The 21,608-nt window shown below is 40.7% G+C and overlaps 1 protein-coding gene and 1 pseudogene across 2 annotated transcripts; both read left to right on the top strand.

The window, feature by feature from the left end:
• Positions 1-11,022: 11,022 nt before the first annotated feature.
• Positions 11,023-11,934, top strand: LOC308519482 (olfactory receptor 7A5-like; the record flags this gene model as incomplete). Its single annotated transcript, XM_081091478.1, has 1 exon — positions 11,023-11,934. The coding sequence occupies one exon, from the start codon at positions 11,023-11,025 to the stop codon at positions 11,932-11,934; it is 912 nt and encodes a 303-aa protein (XP_080947604.1).
• Positions 11,935-14,035: 2,101 nt separating this feature from the next.
• Positions 14,036-14,703, top strand: LOC308519397 (DCN1-like protein 1; annotated as a pseudogene). Its single transcript has one exon. The product of its transcript is annotated as a DCN1-like protein 1 (transcript).
• The last annotated feature ends 6,905 nt before the right edge of the window (positions 14,704-21,608 follow it).

The following is a 21,608-nucleotide window of genomic DNA, read 5'->3' as shown; positions in this document are numbered from 1 at the left end:
TTGTTCCATTTGCTCCCCTAATCCTCTCCTTGCTAAAAGATCTATCATATTCATGTGCTTGGAGGCTGGAGAAACAAGAGAGAAATGTGCCTGCAGAGCAGGTATGGGGAATTATAAATATCCCCTTATCTCCAGTCTCCCATCATGTGTAAACTTAGCCTCGGAGGAGTATGGTTATGTTTATTTCTCACCGTTAATTGTTTGTTCGTAGTCCCAACTCTGGCTGGGGACTGAGGTTGCACACCTCCCTGCTGTCTTGCCTGTGAACAGCACTTCAATCTCTATCATCAGCCATTCAGGGAGGAATTCAGACATCCCCATAATGACCTTCCTCTCACGGATCTTATCAAGGTGAGTTCAAAACCCAGCTGACCCTACATGAGAGAGAGGGTCACAGAGAATGGAAGCCAGGAACATTTACGTGTTGTCACCTGAGAGCTCATTCTACTTAGCCCAGAGGCAAGAGATTGCTGTTTGTTTGCTTGATTAATTAATGTATTTATTCAGTGACTACATAAAAATGCATAGTATAACTGCTCCTCACATTTTTGATGGTTTTTCATACTCGTTATCATTATATTGCAATCATATCAATGCTATTAAAATATGTTTAAATTATGAAATTCAAGCTGTGGTTCTAATTGGGGGTGATTTCTCCCCCCAAGAGACATTGAGCTGTGTCCAGACAGATTTGTGACTGTCACACTGCAGAGGGGTGGGTGGAAGCATGGATGCTTTCAAAAACCTTCAATTCACAGGACAGACCTGACCACAGAGAACAGTATGTCCCAGATGCCAACAGTGCTGAGGCTGTGAAACTCTGAGTTAAATAGCACCTCCATTTGGACAGTATTATGTCATATGCGAATAATGACAGGTTTACTCCCTACTTTCCAATTTGGATGTGTTTTAAGTTTTCTTCTTGTCTGATTGCTGTGGCTAGGACTTCCAGTTCTATGTTAAATAAGAGTTGTGAGAGCGGACATCCCTATTTTATACAGGCTCTTAGGGAAAATGGTTTTAGCTTTTGCCTTTCAAGTATGTTTGCTGTAGGTTTGTCATATATGACCTTTGTAATATAGAGATACAATCCCTCTATTCCCACTTTGCTGAGAGTTTTTATCAAAACTGGGTTTTGTATTTTATCAAATGCTTTTTCTGCATCTATTTATAGGATTCTGCAATTTTTGTCTTTCAACTTGTTTATTTGATGTTTGACATTTATTGACTAGTGAATATTGTACCAGCCTTGCATCCCTGGAATAAATCCAATGTGATCATGACGTATGATCTTTTTAATATGTTGCTGAATCTGATTTGCCAATATTTTGTTGAGGATTTTAACATCTATGATCATCAGGGATATTGGCCAGTAATTCTCTTTCTTTGTAGTGTCTTTAACTCATTTTTGAATTATGATAGTGCTGGCCTCATAAAAAGAGCTTCAGAGGCTTCCTTCCTCTTAAAATTTTTAAGGTCCGTAGATGTTACTTCTTCTTTGAATGTTTGATAAAACTCCCAGATTAAGTCCTCTGGCCCAGGGCTTTTGTTTCCTAAGAGGTTTTTTTTTTTATTACTGATTCCATTTAATCAGTTCTTATTGGCCCATTCAGGTTTTCTAATTCTTCCTGATTCAGTTTTGGAAAATTGTATGTTTCTAGGAATTTTTCCATTTGGTCCACATTGTCCAACCTGTTGGCATGTAGTTGTTCATAGTATTTTTTTACAATCTTTTTTCTGTGGTGTCAGTTGGCACTTCACTAATTCTGTTTCTGACTTTGTTTATTTGGATCCTCCCTCTTTGTTTCTTGGTGAGTCAGGCTAAAAGTGCATTGATATGGTTTATCTTTTCAAAGAACCAGCTCTTGGTTTCATTGATATTTTGTATTGTTTCTTTGTTCTCTATGTCATTTATTTCCACTCTGATCTTTATTATTCCTTCCTTCTACTTACTCTGAGCTTTTCTTGTTTTATTTCTATTTTTTAAGTTGTAGGGTTAAATAGTTTATTGGAAATTTTTCTTGGTTCTTGACATAGGCCTGTAGTGCTACAAACTTCCCTCTCAGGACTGCTTTTCTGTGGTCCCAAAGATTCTGGGTTGTTGCGTGTCCGTTTTCAATTATTTACAGGAAGGTTTTTTTTTCTATTGATCTCATTGCTAGTCCATTCATTGTTTACCAAAATGGTATTTAGCCTCCATGTGTTTGAAGGTTGGGATGTTTTTTTATAATTCATCTCTAGTTTCATGCCATTGTGATCTGAAAGAAGTTTGATATTATTTCAATCCTCTTGAACTTGTGGGGACTTATTTTGATTTCTAACATGTGGTCTATCATTGAGAATGTCCCATGTGCACTTGAAAAGAATGTTCATTTTGCTGCTTTGGGTGGAATATAATTAATTAAATCCATTTTTTCTAGTGTGTTATTTAAGGTCGCTGTTTTCTTACTGATTTTTTTGTCTAGAAGATCTATCCACTGATGTCATCAGGGTGTTATAGTTCCCTGATTGTATAGCTGTCGATCTCTTCCTTTAAGTCTTTTAGAGGTTGTTTTTATATATTTGGTTTTCCCTGTACTGGGTGCATATATGTTTAACAGGGTTATATCCTCTTGTTGTACCAATCCCTTTAGTATTATATAGTGATCTTCCTTGTCACTTGTTTGGCTCTCATTTTGAAGTCAATTTTGTCAGATGTGAATATTGTTTCGAGGCTTTATCTTCACTTCCATTTGCATGGAAATTTGCTTTTTCCATCCATCAATCTCATCCTGTGTGAGTCATATTTTTCTCAGCTGAGTCTCTTGTAGACAGCATGTATTTGGGTCATATTTTCTTATTCATTCAGCTACCATATGTCTTTTGATTCAATCATTTCATTCACTTACACTTAAGGTTATTATTGATGGGTACCAATTTATTGCCATTTTAATGCGTTATGCTTATGTTTCTCTATTTCTTCTCATTATTAAGGTAGTCCCATTAACATTTCTTACAATGCTTGTTTGATGGTGTTAAAATTCTTTAGCCTTTTTTTTCCTGGGAAGCTCTTTATTTCATAATTGATTTTGAAGGAAAGCCTTGCTGGATAGAGTAGTGTTGGTTTCAGAACCTCACTTTTCATTACATTGAATAAGTTATGCCAATCACTTTTTGACCCAGTGTTTCTGTTGAGAAGTCAGCTGAAAGCATTATGGAAACTCCTTTGTAGGAAACTGTTTATCTCATGCTGCCTTTAACATTATTACTCTGTCTTGAACCATTGCCATTTTAGTATTATGTGTCTTGCATGGTTCTTTTGAGTTCATCTTAATTGAGACTCTGCTTTCTGAACGTGTTTCAATTTTTCCTTTAACAGGTTATCTATCATTTTTATTCAAACTAGGTTTATCTCCTTTTTCACTTTCTTTTCCTTCTCTACTCCTATGATGTGTATATTGTTACAATTGAAGTTTTCCCAAATTTTCCTTAAACTATCCTCATTATTCTAAATTTATTTATTTTTGTTTCCCTGCTTCATCCAGCTTAATTTTGTTTCCTTTCAGTGTATTCTGAATGTCACATATGGTGTTCTTCATTTCTTTTATTTTAAATCTTTATTGTTGAAAGTATTACAGATGCCCTCTTTTTTTCCCCCCATTGTCAACCTCCACTGGGTTATTGCCCTGCTCCCGGTCTTCAACACTCAATTGTATGTGTCCATAGGTAAGACATATACACATATAAGTTCTTTAGTTAATGTCTTCTCCCTCCCTCCTCATCCCTTCCCTCTGAGATTCGACAGTCTGCTCCATGTTCCCATGCACCTCTGCTTCTATTTTATTCAACAGTTTATTTAGATTCTATGTTTGTTATTTTTATTTTTAGATTCTTGTTGATAGATATATATTTATTGCCATTTTATTGTTTATATTTTGTATCTTTTATCTCTTCTTCTTCCTCCTCTTCTTAAAGAATACCTTTCAACATTTCATGTAATACTGGTTTGGTGGTGATGAACTCCTTTTGCTTTTTATTTTCTGTGAAGATCTTTATCTGATCTTTAATTATAAATGATAGCTTTGCTGGGTAGAATAATATTGGTTGTAGGTCCTTGCTATTCATCACTTTGAATATTTCTTGCTACTACCTCTTGCCAGCAAATTTTCTGTTGATAAATCAACTGACAGCATATAGGTGCTCCCTTGTAAGTAACTAACTGCTTTTCTTTTGCTACTTTTTAAAATATATCTATATATATATTTTATTGATTTTTTTTACAGAGAGGAAGGGAGAGGGATAGAGAGTTAGAAACATCAATGAGAGAGAAACATCGACCAGCTGCCTCCTGCACACCCCCTATTGGGGATGTGCTTGCAACCAAGGTACATGCCCTTGACCAGAATCGAACCTGGGACCCTTCAGTCCATAGACTGATGCTCTATCCACTGAGCCAAATGGTTAGGGCTCTTTTGCTACTTTTAAGAATCTCTCTTTGTCTCTAATGCTTGGCATTTTAATTATGATGTGTCTTGGGGTGGGCCTCTTTGGGTTCCTATTGTGTGGGACTTTTGTGCTTTCTGGACTTGTAAGTCTGTTTCTTTTTTATTATTATTATTATTTTATTTTTTTGAAGGGCATTATTTAATAATAAAGGTGTCAATCCAAGAAGAAGATAAAACAACAATTGTAAACATTTATACACCCAACATAGGAGCACCTAAATATATAAATCAAATATTAATGAACCTAAAGGAAGAAATAAACAGTCATACATTAATAGTAGGGAACTTTAATACCCCACTTACTGCTGCATTCATTTTATATTGCTGCTGTTAAAAATGATCATAATTTGGCTACTTAAAACAATACACACTTAGTTATCTTATCCATAAGACAAGTTCAGCTGTTTTACTGCTCTGGGTTTCACAAGTTAAAATCAAGGTGTCTGTAGGGCTGTATTCCTTTCTGAAAACTCTATGATAGAATCTTCTTCCCAGTACTCCGGTTTTAGGTTGTAGGCAGAATTCCATGCGACTGGAGGGCTGAGGGTCTGTTTCCTGTCTAGCTGTCAACGAGGGGTTGCTCTCTGTTCTCAAGGCTGCCTGCATTCCTTGACTTGTGGGCCTCTTCCTTCATCTTCAAGTCAGGTGCAAGGAGTCTCTCATGTTTTGAATCTCACTGATTTCCCCTACCGGCAATCTCTATGACTTCCTCTGCATGCCCTCTGCTGGGGGACTCATGTAATTTCATCCGGCTCACCCAGATAACTGAGTACAACTCTGTATCTTAAAGTCAGCTGATTCACAATTTAATTCCATCTGCAAAGTCTCTTCACAGCAGTGCCTAGATTAGGGTTTGATTTAATTTAATAACTATGGGATGGGAACATTGGGTTACATCTTTGGAATTCTGCTGAACACAATTTAGGAAGCTGGAATTGGGTCATCTGATTCCTGTGCAGACATGGAGGGAAGGCAGGAAAACTTCAGGCAGGGAATCTAAAGATATGACAACAGGTAGATCATTCTGGAGGCTGGGAAGTCTGAGAACAAGGTGCCAGCAGGTTCATCTTCTATGAGGCCCTCCTTCCTAGACCTCAGTCTCCTCACTGTACCTGCTCCTGACAAAACAGAAGCAGGGAGGGTTCTCCAACGAGAACTCTATTCAAGGCAACAGCCAACACCTGGTTTACCTCTAATGCCTTGGCAGGGCCAGACCACAGTGGACCTTACATGGCCCTTGGGCCAGACCTTCCCCACCCCTGCTCTCAAGGGAAAAAGTTTGGTATCCTGTAAGCCTATTTCTTTCACCAGGAAGTATTCTTCATTTCTGAGTGGTTCTTATTCATGGTTTCTATGTCCTTTTTCATGCTGATGCAGTTCCCACTAAGTTCCTTGTAGTTTCCATTATGATCCTTGTAGTTTTCACTAAGTTCCTTGAGTATCTTTATTACTTTGAACTCTATGTCTGATACATTGCTTGCCTCCATTTTATTTAGCTCTTTTTCTGGAGATTCTTCCTTTTATTTCATTTGGGGATTGTATCTTTTCTCCACAAGCTGTTTCTTTGTGTTTGTTTCTATGTATTAGATAGAAATGCTATGATTCCCAGTCTTCATGGGGTGGTCTTTCAAAGAAAATATCCTGTAGGGCCCAGTGGTGCAGCCTCTTTTATCTCCTGAGTTGAATGCTATGTCCCTTGTGTGTGTGTTTTGAGGGCTCTTCTGTTTAACTGGTTCTTGGTAGATGTTGGGCCATTTGTGGGCAGGATCCATCTTCAGGTTGCCTGACTGTGAGGCTGTTTTATAGGTGCTGATCAAATAAAACCAGAAAGAAAACAAAAACATACAAAGGAGCCCAACAGCAACAACAACAACAAAAGAAAGAGAAACATGAACAAAATAATAAAAGAAGAAAATTATAAGAATACAATTTTTAAAAATGAGGTGAAAGAATATGAAAGGAAAGAAGGGAGAGAAAAAATAAGAATAAAGAACAAGAAGAAAAACTGAAAAAGAAAAGAAGGAAAAAATAAGCAAAAGAAAGAAAAGTAGAATAAACAAGGAAAGAGAAAAATAAGAAATGTGAAAGATAAAAGAAAGAGAGGAAATAATAGCAAAGCAGAAAGAAAATAATGATATAAAAAAAAAAACCAAAGTGGAGTTCAACTAGGTAGAGTTTAATGCATTCTTGGGATCTCCTTTGTATACGTCTGAGGCTGACTATTTTGTATGTTGACTTGGGGCCTCCTAGTAGGGACTTTGGTGCTAGCAAATGTCAGAAGCTGCCCACATTTGGGTCTCAGCAACCTATTTGAAGCTTGAAGTGATCCCGCTTTGTGGCTGCCTCCACTGAGCTGAACTGCAGAGGAGGGACCAGGCTGCTCTCCAAGGTCAGCTTTTTAGCAGTGTGGGCCTCAAAGGTGGGTCAGCAAACATCCCAAGGCACTTTGGGATCCACCTTGTCCACCTACATATCCCCACTTGCTATCAGATTTAGTCACTGAAAAAACTGTTTCTGAAAGGGCTGTTGGCAGAATCAGGAAGATGGGACCTCTGTCTCTCCCATGAGGGGGAGGTGCCATTCAGACTTCAGGGAAGATGGTGGGTGTGTTCCCCTGTCCCAGAGCCACACACCTGAGACTCTCCCAGAATACAGTGTAACCATGGTTCTCAAACTTAATTTATTCCAGAAAGCTTTTTGACAAGAGATTTGTTTGAAAATAAAACCATTTTTTCTTCATTAGAAATACAGTGGGGTCTTGACTTACGAGTGTCCCGACTAACAAGTTTTTCGAGATACAAGCCATCTTTTGGCCGATTTTTTGCTTTGAGTTGCGAGCTAAAATTCGGGTTACGTATGAGCCAGCTTCAGATACCCCACCTCTAGTTGGCGCAGCGAACGTCACAGTGATTTGACATACGAGTAATTTGAGTTACGAGCTCCTTTACCGGAACGAATTAAACTTGTAAGTCAAGGCCCTACTGTAATGTAAATCAAATTACTTTGTTCCAGATCCCCAAATGATTTCCTGTTTTAACCATATTATATAAAGTCCATTTCTACAGTACTATATAATCTAGAAACAAACACTTCTTTTCTTAATGTATTGAGCCACCCCTTACTAGCCTTAAATGAATCACTGTCAGCACTCATTCCAGGGGTGCAGTATTCACTTTTTTACATATCAGGCCTCCAAAATGCTGTCATAGGCTAACTACTTTTCTTTATCCAAATCAACAACAGTTTTTCTACTTCTTCAATTGGCTGTGGTCTTTGTTTTGTGAGCACTTTCATGCCCTTAGCAACATCAGCACATCTGATGGCCTCTTTAGGTTTTAAAATTGCGCTAATCATCCATTTCACCAACAACAAAAGTAAAGCAAACAAGAAAAAATTACATGAAAATATTCACAGCACTCTATACTTGACTCTCATTCTTTCCTTTGTGTCTTGCAAGACGCTTTTGATCATGCACAAAATTTGTTTGACACTCAAGACATGGTTTCTCTGAACAACTTGGTCAAGAACCAAATTGTTTGAGTTGGGAGACATTTGAGAACCGAGGTTAAAATGTATTTCCCTAACCTTGCAGGGTGAATCCACTTATAGGCAGATCCACTCAAGGGGTCTGCTGGAAGTCAGAAATTTCTATAAGTTCTTTCATGGCAGCCAGTGGGGTCTGCTGAAAGTTGGTAATTTCTATCAGTTCTTCCATGAGGGGGAGGTTCCAGTCAGGTTCCCGGGAAAGTTTGGAGAATGGCCTCTCCCCAAAGCTGGTCACTGATGCTTCCTGAGTCTGACCAGGCCTGTAGGTTGGTCCTCTGCAGCTGAGAGGAGGGCTTGCACTTCTCAGGAAAAAATGGCGACTGCAGAATTGGGGAGGATGACTGAGCACAGGTATCCTGGAAGCTACTCTCCAAGTCTCTCTCTAATGCTTCTAATCCCAGACTCTTCTCAGGCAACTCTAGTCCGCACAACTCTCCCTCCACAAAAGCCAGGGTGAGTGGCTGTGAATTAAAATTCTGTGATCTGACCCTTTGAAAAACACAGTGGCTTCCTCTGTGGAGAACAGTATGGGGTTTCCTCAAAAATTAGAAAAGGAACTCCCATTTGACCCAGTGATCCCACTCCTGAGAATATATCCTAAGAAATCAGAGATACCAATCAGAAAGAATATATGCACCCCTACGTCCACAGCAGCGCAATTTACAATAGCTAACATTCGAAAAAACCCAAGTGCCTATCAGCACATGAGTAGATAAAAAAAACTGTGCTACATTTACACAATAGAATACTATGCAGCTATAAAAAGGAAAGAACTCTTACCATTGGCAATCACGTGGATGGATATGGAGAGTACTATGCTAAGTGAAATAAGCCGGTGAGAGAAAAACAAGTATCACATGACCTCACCCACATGTGGAATCTAATGAACAAAATAAACTGACAAACAAAACAGATCCAGAGACATAGAAGCATGCTACAGACTATTGAACCTCAGAGGGAAGGCAGGGGAGGGCGACACATGGACACAGAGAATAGGGTGATAAAGGCCTGGGCTGGTGGACAGGAGAGGGCTAGAAGAGGTCAATGGGGGAAACAAGGGAGCATATGTAATACTTTCAACAGTAAAGATTTTAAAAATGAAAATATCTAAGTAATAAAAACAAAGTGGCTTTATCTCTAGCAGGCTCCATCGCCCTCTGATGGTAGAAACCCTGTTGCTTTTCACTGATGGATGCTATGTGGGCAGGTGTTCCTGGCTCTGGCCCTGGAAGCTGGGGAGCCCAGCCTGGTGTACAGGCCTCACTACTCTCAGAGGGAAACCCCCACAGCTGAGATATCCTTCCTTATCTTGGCCTGCCCCTCCTGAAACCAGAGCCTTCCTGTCACTCTCAAGGTGGTTTCTTCCCTTCCTTCTTTAAAAGTCTCCTCTTCAGCTAGTCTTCAGCTGATAATTCAGAGTGAATATTCCCTAATTTAGTTTTATTGCCAGTTAGGTTCTGGGAGGAGGTACAAGAATAATCTGCCACATGATGCCATCTTCAAATTCCCAAGCCTTCATTTTCTAAAACAACCATCTTCCTCAGGGTCTTTGTACTGGCTCTTCCTTCTCCCTGGGAAACACTCTTCCAGTGTCTCACTTAGTGTCTCACTCAGTCTTCATTGAGGTTTGTGTTAAAGTGTCAGCTGTTGGCAAGTCTTGGCTAAATTCTATAAAAAATAACACCCACTATTCACTCCCTCCATTTGATATGATTTACTATTCTTTATAGCATCTTCACCATCAGATATATTATATTATCATTTTTATTTGATTACTAGAGGCCCTGTGCATGAATTTCAGCTCAGCCTGCACATTCTCCAATCTGGGACCCATCAGGGGATGTCCAACTGCTAGTTTAGGCCTGATCCCTGTGTGATCGAGCTTAAACTGGCAGTCGGACATCCCTCTCACAGTCTGGGACTGCTGGCTCCCAACCACTCGCCTCCCTGTCTGCCTGCCTGCCTGATTGCCCCTAACTGCGTCTGCCTGCCAGCCTGATCAATGCCTAACTGCTCCCCTGCCTGACCAATTTCCCCTAACTGCCCTCCCCTTCCAGTCTCACCCCCAACTGCCCTCCCTGCAGGCCTGGTCACCCTAACTGTCCTCCCCTATAGGCCTAGTTGCCCCCCAACTGACAATATTTAACTTTTCTCCCTTGCCAGCCTGGTTGCCCCTAACTGCCCTCCCCTGATGGCCTGGTCACCCCTAACTGCCCTCCCTTGTCGGCCTGGTCCCCCCAACTGCCATCCCCTGCCAGCCTGGTCACCCCTAACTGCCCTCCCCTGCAGGCCTGGTCATCCCCAACTGCCCTCTCCTGCCAGCCTGGTCACCCCTAACTGCCTTCCCCTGAAGGCCTGGTCGCCCCTAACTTCCTTCCCCTGTCAGCCTGATTGCCCCTAACTGCCCTCCCCTGCCAGCCTGGTCCCCCCAACTGCCCTCCCCTGCAGGCCTGGTCCCTCCCAACTTCCCTCCCCTGCTAGCCTGATTGCCCACACGACCCTCCCCTGCTGGCCATCTTGTGTCCACATGGGGTGGCCATCTTTGACCACATGGGGGCAGCCTCTTCTGTGTTGGAATGATGGTCAATTTGCATATTACCTCTTTATTATATAGGATATTATTGCTCCATCATTAGTTTGTAGACTTCTGTTTTTCAGCATCCTATACTCTGAACAGTGCCTAGAACATAATCTATAGTCAATATATATGTCTCAAATGCATGAAAGATATCCTCAGTAAAACAGCAGTATACATTACCTTTGAAGAACAGGTAGATGTTAAAAAAGGAAATTCTAATGAGGAATGCCAATAGAGATACATTAATGGGAGCCAGATCACACAACAAAAATGGACATTATTTTCCTGACTCTAAAATATAAATGTGTCATTTATTCTCAGTTACTAATGCTTGCTAATGTGAATATTAGTTATTCTTTTATTTATTTATTTATTTATTTATTTATTTATTTATTTAATAGTCACCTCCAACACATGGAACCAGGCAATGGTACACAAATTTCAGAATTTCTTCTCCTGGGATTTTCACAGGCACTGGAACTGCAGCCCCTCATATTTGGGCTTTTCCTCTCCATGTACCTGATCACTGTGTTGGGAAACCTGCTCATCATCCTGGCTGTCAGCTCAGACTCCCACCTCCACACACCCATGTACTTCTTCCTCTCTAACTTGTCCTTGGTAGACATCTGTTTCACCTCCACCACCATCCCAAAGATGCTGTGGAACATCCAGACACAGAGCAAAGTCATCACCTATGAAGGCTGTATCACCCAGATATATTTTTTCATACTCTTTGCTGTGTTGGACAACTTTATCCTGACCGTGATGGCCTATGACCGGTTTGTGGCCATCTGCCACCCCCTTCACTACATGGTTATCATGAACCCCCGGCTCTGTGGACTGCTGATTCTGGTGTCCTGGATCATGAGTGTACTGAATTCCTTGCTAGAAAGCTTAATGGTGTTTGGTCTGCGCTTCTGCTCAGACTTAGAAATTCCCCACTTTTTCTGTGAACTCCGTCAGGTGGTTCAAATTGCCTGTTCCGACACCTTTTTTAATAACATGGTGATGTATTTTATAACTGTGCTACTGGGTGGTGGTCCCCTTGCTGGGATTCTTTACTCTTACTCTAAGATCATTGCCTCCATATGTGGAATCCCATCAGCTCAGGGGAAGTACAAAGCATTTTCTACCTGTGCATCTCATCTCTCAGTTGTCTCCTTATTTTATGGTACAAGCCTTGGAGTTTACCTCAGCTCCACTGCTACCCACAATGCAACAGCTTCAGTGATGTACACTGTGGTCACACCCATGCTGAACCCATTCATCTACAGTCTGAGGAACAATGACATAAAGAGGGCCCTGCAAAGATTCCTTGGCAGGTAAGCTTTTCAAGGGCCGACTGTACTAGGCTGAAGAATTGTCCAGGAATGCAGGTTTCTAACCTCAGAGTCAGAAGTCTGACACAAATTCATTCAATCTTTGAACCATAAGTAATTTTAAATATTCATTTATTAACCCATGGGTTAACATGAATTACTTTAGCATAATTTATTCTCTTATGATATATATATCATCCCAAGTAATTTTTCTATTGTTTTTCTGAAAGAGCAGTCATGAATTATACTACCACTAGGAACAAACTATACTTGGCTGTAAGGCCATTTACATAATTTTATTGTAGAGGAAATCTGAGACCAAAGTTTTCACTTATATGTTCATCATTATTTTCTACTAGAGGCCTGGTTCACAAGATTCATGCACTGGGGAGGGGGTCCTTTAGCCTGGCCTGCACCCTCTGACAGTCTGGGATCCCTTGGGAAATGTCCGTAGTCAGACTTCACTCTCATGGTCCAGGTCTTTCACAGTCCGGACTCCTCACTCCTTACTACCCGCTGCAGTGGAGGTGGGAGAGGCTCCCATCACAGCTGCTGCACTTGCCAGCCATGAGCCCGGCTTCTGGCTAAGTGGCACTACCCTGTGGGAGCACACTGACTACCAGGGGGCAGCTCCTGCATTGAGCATCTGCCCCCTGGTTGTCAGTGCAAGTCATAGTGACCGGTTGTTCCATCATTTGGTCGATTTGCATATTACACTTTTATTGTATAGGATAGCAATAGATTTTAACATGCGAGTATGCTTTATACCTGGTCTCCTAGTATGATAGTCTTCATTCTGTTATTCAGCTGTGTGTCCACATGCCTACCTTCGTCACCGGCAAAAATTGACTGCTCAATACATGTTCCCAAGAAGCATCTTCATGGATACATACATTTTAATAAATAAAGTGATCTAATACAGTTAGAGTTAGAGATGATCTTAAATATGATGAAGCAAAAAATAGTCATACAATTTATTACTAGACAAACATATTTTTCATGCTACATTAAAGTGTGGAATATTGACCTGGCCCAATGGCTCAGTTGGTTGAGCATCCTCCTGTGCACCAAAAAAGTGTTGTGTGTTTGATTCCAGGTCAGAGCATATACCTAGGTTGTGGGTTCCATCCCAGGTGTGGTGCATACAAGAAGCAGTCACATTGATGCTTCTATCTCTCTATCTGTCTACCTATCTATTTATTATCTATCACCTATCTGTCTATCTGTCTGTCTATCTATCTATCTATCTATCTATCTATCTATCTATCTAGCTCTATCTCTGTATCTATGTCTCCTTTCCTCTCTCTCTCTAAAAAAATCAATAATAAAATAATAGTAAAAATAAAGTGTGGAATAAGATGTCCATGTGTAAGGTTCCTTATTCAATTGGGAGAAGAATTATGTGGAGTGTTTTATGTGTTATTTTTCTGAACTATTTTTTGTTGGAAATTTTTCAATGTGCTTCATACAAATGTCACTCCTTCGACTAGTAAGTGCTCTAAATTAAATATCTCCCCTTTTCTAAACTTTTTTCAAATCCACCAAAGGGACAGTGAGCAAACAATCTAAATATCATATATTTACACTCAAGAATTCCTTTACACTCAGGAATATCTTCAATCTTTATAACTAAAGGATGAATCACCATGCCTGGAAGGACCCTGCCCCAGGGGAAAACTCACACAGGGCTCCTGACACCTGCCCCCAACCCTCTGCCTCTCCCAGGCCCAGGGCTGCTTCCTCAGCTGCACCAAGGGATGCCCCACACTGTGCATGAACTGGAGCCCACGAGCCCAGGAGAGGAGCCATCTAACCTCCATTCACCCTGGAGCTGGAGGAGGAGGGAAGAGGCCCAGAGGACACAACATGCTCAACTTTAAGTTGTTGCAGAAGGAAAACCTTGGTTACTTTATGATCTTCACACAACCTAGTGAAAAAGCAGCAGTAAGATGCCTGTCTCAAAATGACTGGAAGTTAGATGTTGCAACAAACCAATTTTTTCCACAAATCCTGAACCGTATATATGAGACAGTGTAAAAGGACCATCGGACAAAAAGAAGTTAGTATATCTATATACTAGACAGAAAGATCCTCAAGGTTAAAATAAAATTGGAATAGATGGCATACAGCAGTTCTGTGATGACCTGGCCCTCAGGCCAAGCCAGCATTATTGGGTTGATCATTGCATGGAAGTTCAGAGCAGTAACAGAGTGCAAGTTCTCCAAACAAGAGTTCATGCAAGGCATGACAGAATTAGAAAGTGACAGCCCAGAAGCCCAGATACCCAAGATGGAAGAGGAATTGTAAGGACCGGGACAATTTAAGGATTTTTCCCAGTTTATTTATTTTTTTTTTTTACCAATTTAATTTTAATTTTGCAAAGAATTCAGGACAAAAAGGTTTAGATCTAGAAATGGCCATTGCCTACTGGAATTTAATGCTTAATGAAAGATTTAAATTCTTAGACTTATGGAGAAAGATTTTGTTGGGACATCATAAACAATCAATACCAAAAGATACTTGGAATTTTCTTTTAGACTTCAGTCCAATGATTGCAGATGACATGTCTAATTATAATGAAGAAGGAGCATGGCCTGTTCTTGTTGATGACTTTGTGGTATTTGCACGCCCTCAAAGTGCTGGGACAAAAAGTAAAGCAGTGTATGCTAAAGGAAACTTCTACAATGTACATGGTCTGTATAATAAATACAACGAAAAATTGCATTGTCAATTTCTGCTGACTGAACTGAAGATTTATCCTCATAATTCAGACTGAGGGTTCAAACATCTTGAAGCATATTGTGTTCCACTCTTCTAATGGTGGTTTATGCTTCTATTGTAGTCTGGGCCTCTTTAACCATTTAAAACTCCAATATTGTGGATTTCATCTTACATCTGTGGACTACCCTAGTTTATTCTCTCAGAAGCTTTATGGTTTTGAGGTTTCCATTCTTGCACAAAGCACAATGCTGTCTTCATTAGAAAACCGTTTGGCCTAAGAACTAAACATAAGCATTACAAATAATTTCTAAAAACTCCTGAAAATATGCTGTGGGTTATTTTCAAAGACTATGCTGATAGCACTTCCAATGGAGTCATATACTTAAATGTAATCAATCTGGAATAGTGTCTTGGGGTCAGGGGTGTATTTCTTGGCAAATCACATGTAAGATTGATGTGAGTAGAGAATCTGGAGAAAAAAAAACTGTCAAAATAAACAAAGTGAAAACTAAAAAATAAAAAGGATAAATCACACAGCAGTTAAAATCCTGCCCAGTCATGTAAATAAGAATCACAGATTTTTCTGCACAAACATGCATGTGCTCCCACCCTGTCCTGGCTACCTGGAAGGGAACTCAGTGGAGGTACTTTTATACACAGTTATCTGAAATGCATTTGAATAACATAATGATTGTGAGTGCTGTCCTCAAATACCAATACAAATGCCAAAAGTAAGAACTGCTTTTTCCATAATTTCCCTCAGTTCTGTTTGCTTTGATAATAGTATCGATTCATTATAGCTATATAATAAGCCATCCTAAAATCAAATAGCTTGAAATAATTACTTTATTTTCCAATGGGTTTGCGTAGTGGAGATGTGTTCTGATCTCTGTTGGTCTCCTCATTGAGTCTGCAGTCAGCTGTGAGTCAGCGGGGGTGTCTCTGCTGATCTTGGCTGGCCTTTCTAATGTATTAGGGGCTCAGCTATGATGACTGATCTAGGGAGGGCTTGGGTGGAATAAATGAGCTTTGTCTGCATGTCCTCTCCTTCTCTGGAAGGCCCACCTGGGTTTGTTCTCATGGCTCAGCCAAGCTTCTGATTTAGAGCAGTGGAGATGCACCAAGGCCTGGTAAGGCGCACTGTCCCTTCCACCATATTTTATTGGTCAAAACAAATAAAAAATCCTAAATGCAGCCCAGAGTCAAAGGTGGAGAAAAAGACCACTTCTGGATGGGAGGAGCTCACAGTCACATTGCCAAAGACATGGAAACAGAAGAGAATTGGGGCCACATGTGCAAGTAGACTATCACTTGGGTACATTTTAATTCAGTAAAATTTTATTGCTGCATCCACCCTCAACAGCTCACTGATCTTACAGAAGAAAGTGAGAGTACAAATATGTTTAATGAACAGATGTGGAAATTCTACTGTAGAGGATCAGGCCCCTCCAAATATAAACATCAACCCTCTGCAGCTTGCCTCTCACTTACCATTTCTAGGCTGAAATAAAGTAAAATTTCTTTCTTCTAGGTATCTCATGTCCAAGGACTTAACTCACTAATTAACAGGGCTAGAGAGCTGTTGCTTTCCTGATACCATATTTTTAGACATCCTCATGTAGACATTGCTTCTCTTTTTACTGACCTGCTTTTAACATATTCAAAATGATTTCCAACCTGATACTTGTATTTCTTGGGCATGGGTTTTTCATGGAAGGAGGTGGCCTTTGAAATGCACATGCTACAGAGAAATAAGTATTTGAAAGAATAGAGTTGCTGACATAATGCTGAGTGGAAGAAGCCAGTCCTTATGGTTTCCCATCTTACATAAAAGGACAAAGTCTGCATGATTTCGCTTAAATGACATACCTGAAGTAGTTAAATTAATGGAAACAGAAAAGAGAATGGTGGTTGTCAGATATGGAAGGAGGCGGGTAGAAGTTAGTGTTTAGTGGGTGTAGATTTTCAGTTTTGCAAGATTGAAAAGTTTTAGGGGTTTTTGTACAATATTGTGAATGTACTTAACACTACTGAACTGCACACTCAAAAATGGTTACAATGGTAAATGTACATGTTTTTTACCACTTAAAAAATTTTTTAAAGGAAGGAAATTTTGACATATACTACAACATGGATAATCCTTAGGACATTATGCTGAGTGAAATAAACCAGTCATAAAAGAACAAATACTGTATGACTTTACTTTTATGAGGTCCCTAAGTGGAGTCAAAGTCATAGAAACAGGAAGTAGAATGGTGGATGCCTCAGGCTGGTGAAGGAGGAGGAGGAATGAATGTTTAATGAGGACCGAGTTCCAGTTTGTGAAGATGAGAAAGTCTGGAGATGAACGGTGGTGATGGTTGCATGTGAACGTAGTTAATGCCACTGAACTGTCCACTTAAATAATGGTTAAGATGGTAACATTTATGTTACAGGTATTTCACTAAGAATAAATTACATACTCAGAAAATTATAGGACATTGAAAAAAAGAGATAGAGGAAGACAAAAACCAATGGAGGATATACCGTATTCATGGATTGGGAGAATCAATATCCATATTACCTAAAGCAATTAAAATGTCCATATTACCTAAAGCAATCTATAGATTCAATGCAATCCCCATAAAAATACCAACAGCATATTTCACAGACCTAGAACAAGCTCTCCAAAAATTCATCTGGAATAAAAAAAAAAAAAAAAAAAAAGACCCGGAATTGCTGCAGCAATCTTGAGAAAGAACAAAGTTGGAGGGATCACAATACCAGATATCAAGCTGTATTACAAAGCCACTGATCTCAAAACTACCTGGTACTGGCACAAGAGCAGACATACTAGTATAGATCAATGGAACAGAACAGAGAACCCAGAAATCGATCCAAGCCATTATTCTCAAATTACTCAGTATACTCAATATACTTAATATTTGACAAAGGAGGCAAGATCATACAATGGAGTCAAGATAGTCTCTTCAATAAATGGTGCTGGGAAAATTGGACAGATAGATACAAAAAAATTAAATTAGATCAATAACTTACACCAAACACAAAAATAAACTCAAAATGGATAAAGGACTTAAATGTAAGATGGAAATCATAAAAATCTTAGAAGAATTCATAAGCAGCAAAATGTCAGACATACATTGTAGCAATATCTTTATTGATATAGCTCCTAGGGCAGGCATGGGCAACCTTTTTGTGAGTGCGTGCCAAAACCAGCAAAATCTCTGACTCAAAATTCTTCTGTGTGCCAACCTTAATTTTTTGAGAACATGTTATGCCTACTTGATATCAAATGTATGTGAAGAACCTTGAAGAAATAATAAAATTCATTCGACTGACAAAAACATAGTATATGATGGTGAAAAATACATTTATTTTTAATGTATACATGTACACTGATAGTCCAACAGAAAAGTTTATGACTCCGTTTGATATTATCAGTGGGACTTTTACTGCTGCATCACTGATGACAGAGATTTTACATCAGGTTTATATTTCGTGACCTTCAGAGATATGCACGAGCTACTACTTTCATCCGTCAGCCTACTCTATCACGAGACTTAACAAAATTCATCACTGAGAACAAAGATTCACAAGCGTATGTGGATGAAATCAAAACACTGGTCGGATCTAGGAAGGCAGGGAGAGTTAAGGCAGAGGCATAGAAACTGCTCTTCCCCTCTCTCGTCAATCCATGTCTATGGTCTTTAAGATAACTTGTTATGGCCGAAACCGGTTTGGCTCAGTGGATAGAGCGTCGGCTTGCGGACTGAAAGGTCCCAGGTTCGATTCCGGTCAAGGGCATGTACCTGGGTTGCGGGCACATCTCCAGTGGGAGATGTGCAGGAGGCAGCTGATCGATGTTTCTCTCTCATCGATGTTTCTGACTCTCTATCTCTCTCCCTTCCTCTCTGTAAAAAATCAATAAAATATATTTAAAAAAAAAAGATAACTTGTTATGTAAAATTATTTATTTACCTAAGATGCACCTACACTGAATTTATCTGAAAAATAAAAAAGTCGATATTAAGAAAAAAATTGTAAATGGAAGATTATAAGAGAGGGTTTCGTGTACCAGCAAAAGTTTGGCACGCGTGCCAGGGGTTGCCCAACCCTGTCCTAGGGCAATGGAAACTAAGGAGAAAATAAACAAATGGGACTACATTAAAATAAAAAGCTTCTGCACAGCAAAAGAAACCATTAACAAAACAACAACAATGCCTACTGCATGGGAGAACATGTTTACCAATGTTATATCCGATAATGGTTTAATCTCCAAAATTTATAGGGAACTCATATAACTTAACAAAAGGAAGATAAATAATCCACTTAAAAATGGGCAAAGGATTTAAATAGACACTTTTTGAGAGTGGACATACAGAAGGCCAAGTGACATATGAAAACATGCTCAAAGTCACTAACCATCTGAGAGATGCAAATCAAAACAACAATGAGGTACCATCTCACATCTGTCAGAATAGCTATCATCAACAAATCAACAAAGCACAAGTACTGGAGAGGATGCAGGGAAAAAGGAACCCTCGTGCACTGCTGGTGGGAATGCCGACTGGTGCAGCCACTGTGGAAAACAGTATGAAGTTTCCTCAAAAAATTAAAAATGGAACTCCCATTTGACCCAGTAATCCCACTTCTAGGAATACATCCCAAGAAATCAGAAACACCAACCAGAAAGGATATATGCACCCCTATGTTCATAGGAGCACAATTTACAATAGCTAAGATCTGGAAACAGCCTAAGTGCCCATCAGCAGATGAGTGAATTAAAAAACGGTGGTACTTCTACACAATGGAATACTATGCTGCTGAAAAAAAAAAAAAAAAGAACAGAAAAGGAACTCCTACCATTCACAACACCATGGATAGACATAGAGACATAGAGAGCATTTTGCTAAGCAAAATAAGCTAGTCAGAGAAAGATAAATATCACATGATCTCACTCATTTGTGGACTATAATGAACAATATAAACTGATGAAAAAAAATAGATTCAGAATCATAGAATCTTCCAATGAATGGTCAAACCTCAGAGGGAAGGCAGGGAAGGAGGGAGAAGGGGGTTAGAGATCAACCAAAGGACTTCTATGCATGCATTTAAGCATAACCCATGGACACAGACAGTAGGGGGGTGAGGGCATGTGCTGGGGGGCGGGGTGGGAGCAGCTGGGCAGAAGTCAATGGGGGCGGGGATGCAGACATATGTAATACTTTAAACAATAAAATATTTAAATTTTAATAAAAGAGTAAATTACAGGGCAGAGGCGTAGAGAGACCACACAGTTTTCTTTTCCTTTTACCCCAAACAGCAGCCAGGTGAGAAGGAAAATCTCTGATGTTTTAAGTATATTTTTATTAGTTTCAGAGAGGAAGGGAGAGGGAGAGAGAAAAAAAATCAATGATGAGAGCTGTTTCCTGCACTTCCACTACTGGGGATTGAGCCCCCAACCCAAGCATGTGCCCTTGACCGGAATCAAACCCAGGAATTTTTAGTCTGCAGGCCAATTCTCTATCCACTGAAGCAAACTGGCTAGGGCTCCTTTGCTGATTTTAATCTGTATCCTCTCCCTACAATGTACTGTGACCTGGAGTATAACAGCTTTCTAGGTTATGAGTCTGAGTGAATCATTCATTCACAGCCCAAGCTGGCATTCCTCCAGCCAACCTCTTTTGAGATCTTCATCGCCCTTGTCAGTGAATGTTAGGTTCTTGCTCATTTGTTATTTCCTGTCTCTCCTCTGTACTGAATGGAAAACTGGACCTTATCTATGGCTCTCATGAGAGCAGAAGACCAAGGTGGTCAGGGATCAGATCCTAACTCTGCCACTGTCTGGCGGTGTGGCCCTGGGTGAGCAACCTCACCTGTCTGTTCTGCAGTCTCCCTATCTATAAAACAAGAACAGGAACACAAGTTCCTCTTTCATAGACCATCGGGAGAGGGATGGGCTGGTTGTTAAGGCCCAGAAAGGCCTCAATATGTACTAGCTTCTAAGTTCTGATCACTTCCCAGTAGTGACAGCTCAGTTCAAGACAAATGAGTTAGGACAGCCCCTCTGAGGCCTTTGACATGGGAAGGCAGGAGGCAACCAGAGAAGCCCAGATGGTGGAGAGGAGGACAGGAGAAGTGCCAGGAAGGGCCAGACATCCAGAGCCATCCCTGTGGCTCTGGTCCCACACAGGCCTGCCAGGGCTATTTGGGACTGCCCCAGAAGCCAGGCCCCAGGACGCCACAGGGAGGAGGTCCTGAGGAGTGGTGGAGCTCAGTAGGAAGGAAAGGATGGGGGAAAAACAAAATCTACCATCATAGCTCCTGGGAGAAAATGTGTGGGAAGAACTGAGAGATGGGTGGTCAGAGCAGCTGGCACTGCGGCTGCAGCAGGCACTGGAGGGCCCCCAAAAAGGCTATTCTGGAAAGCAGCCAGTCTGGCCTGGCCTGGGAGGACTCCACCTTTCTGCTCAATGTCTTGGAGATGCTACTGGGCTTCTGGACACAGCCCTACCCATCCCTGAGGGAAGAAAGTCCCCCTTCCCACCCCCACTTCTAGACTCTTCTGCATAAGCTTTCGTGGATGCTCATGCCATATGAGTTCAGGACAAAGGAATCAGAAACGCATGGTCTGAGTCTGCAGGGAGCAGTAGTTCTGGAAATAAGACTGAGAGGAAGAGAACAGAGCCCAAGGGGAAGTACTGGGGTGAAAGGGAGGAGGTGCCAGGCTCTGAGCAGCCTCCGCCCCTCACGATACCCACACCACCAGAGCTCTCACATCAGGGCCAGGCCTTCACTGTGGGCCCATGTGCAACCTGGCCATCTTCCTCTGCCTCTCTGGGCCTCAGTGTCCTTCCTAGTGGCCCCAGCCCTCAGGTCAAAATACTAGAATCATCTGTGTATATCTCTGTCTCCGTTCATCTCCACACCCTGACCCCTGCATCAGCAAACTCTGAGGAC

This window comes from Myotis nattereri (genome assembly GCF_964212035.1).
Source record: "Myotis nattereri genome assembly, chromosome: 5".
NCBI lineage: Eukaryota > Metazoa > Chordata > Mammalia > Chiroptera > Vespertilionidae > Myotis > Myotis nattereri.
Note: the sequence above shows the minus strand (reverse complement) of the source record. Positions and strands in the feature narration are given on the sequence as shown.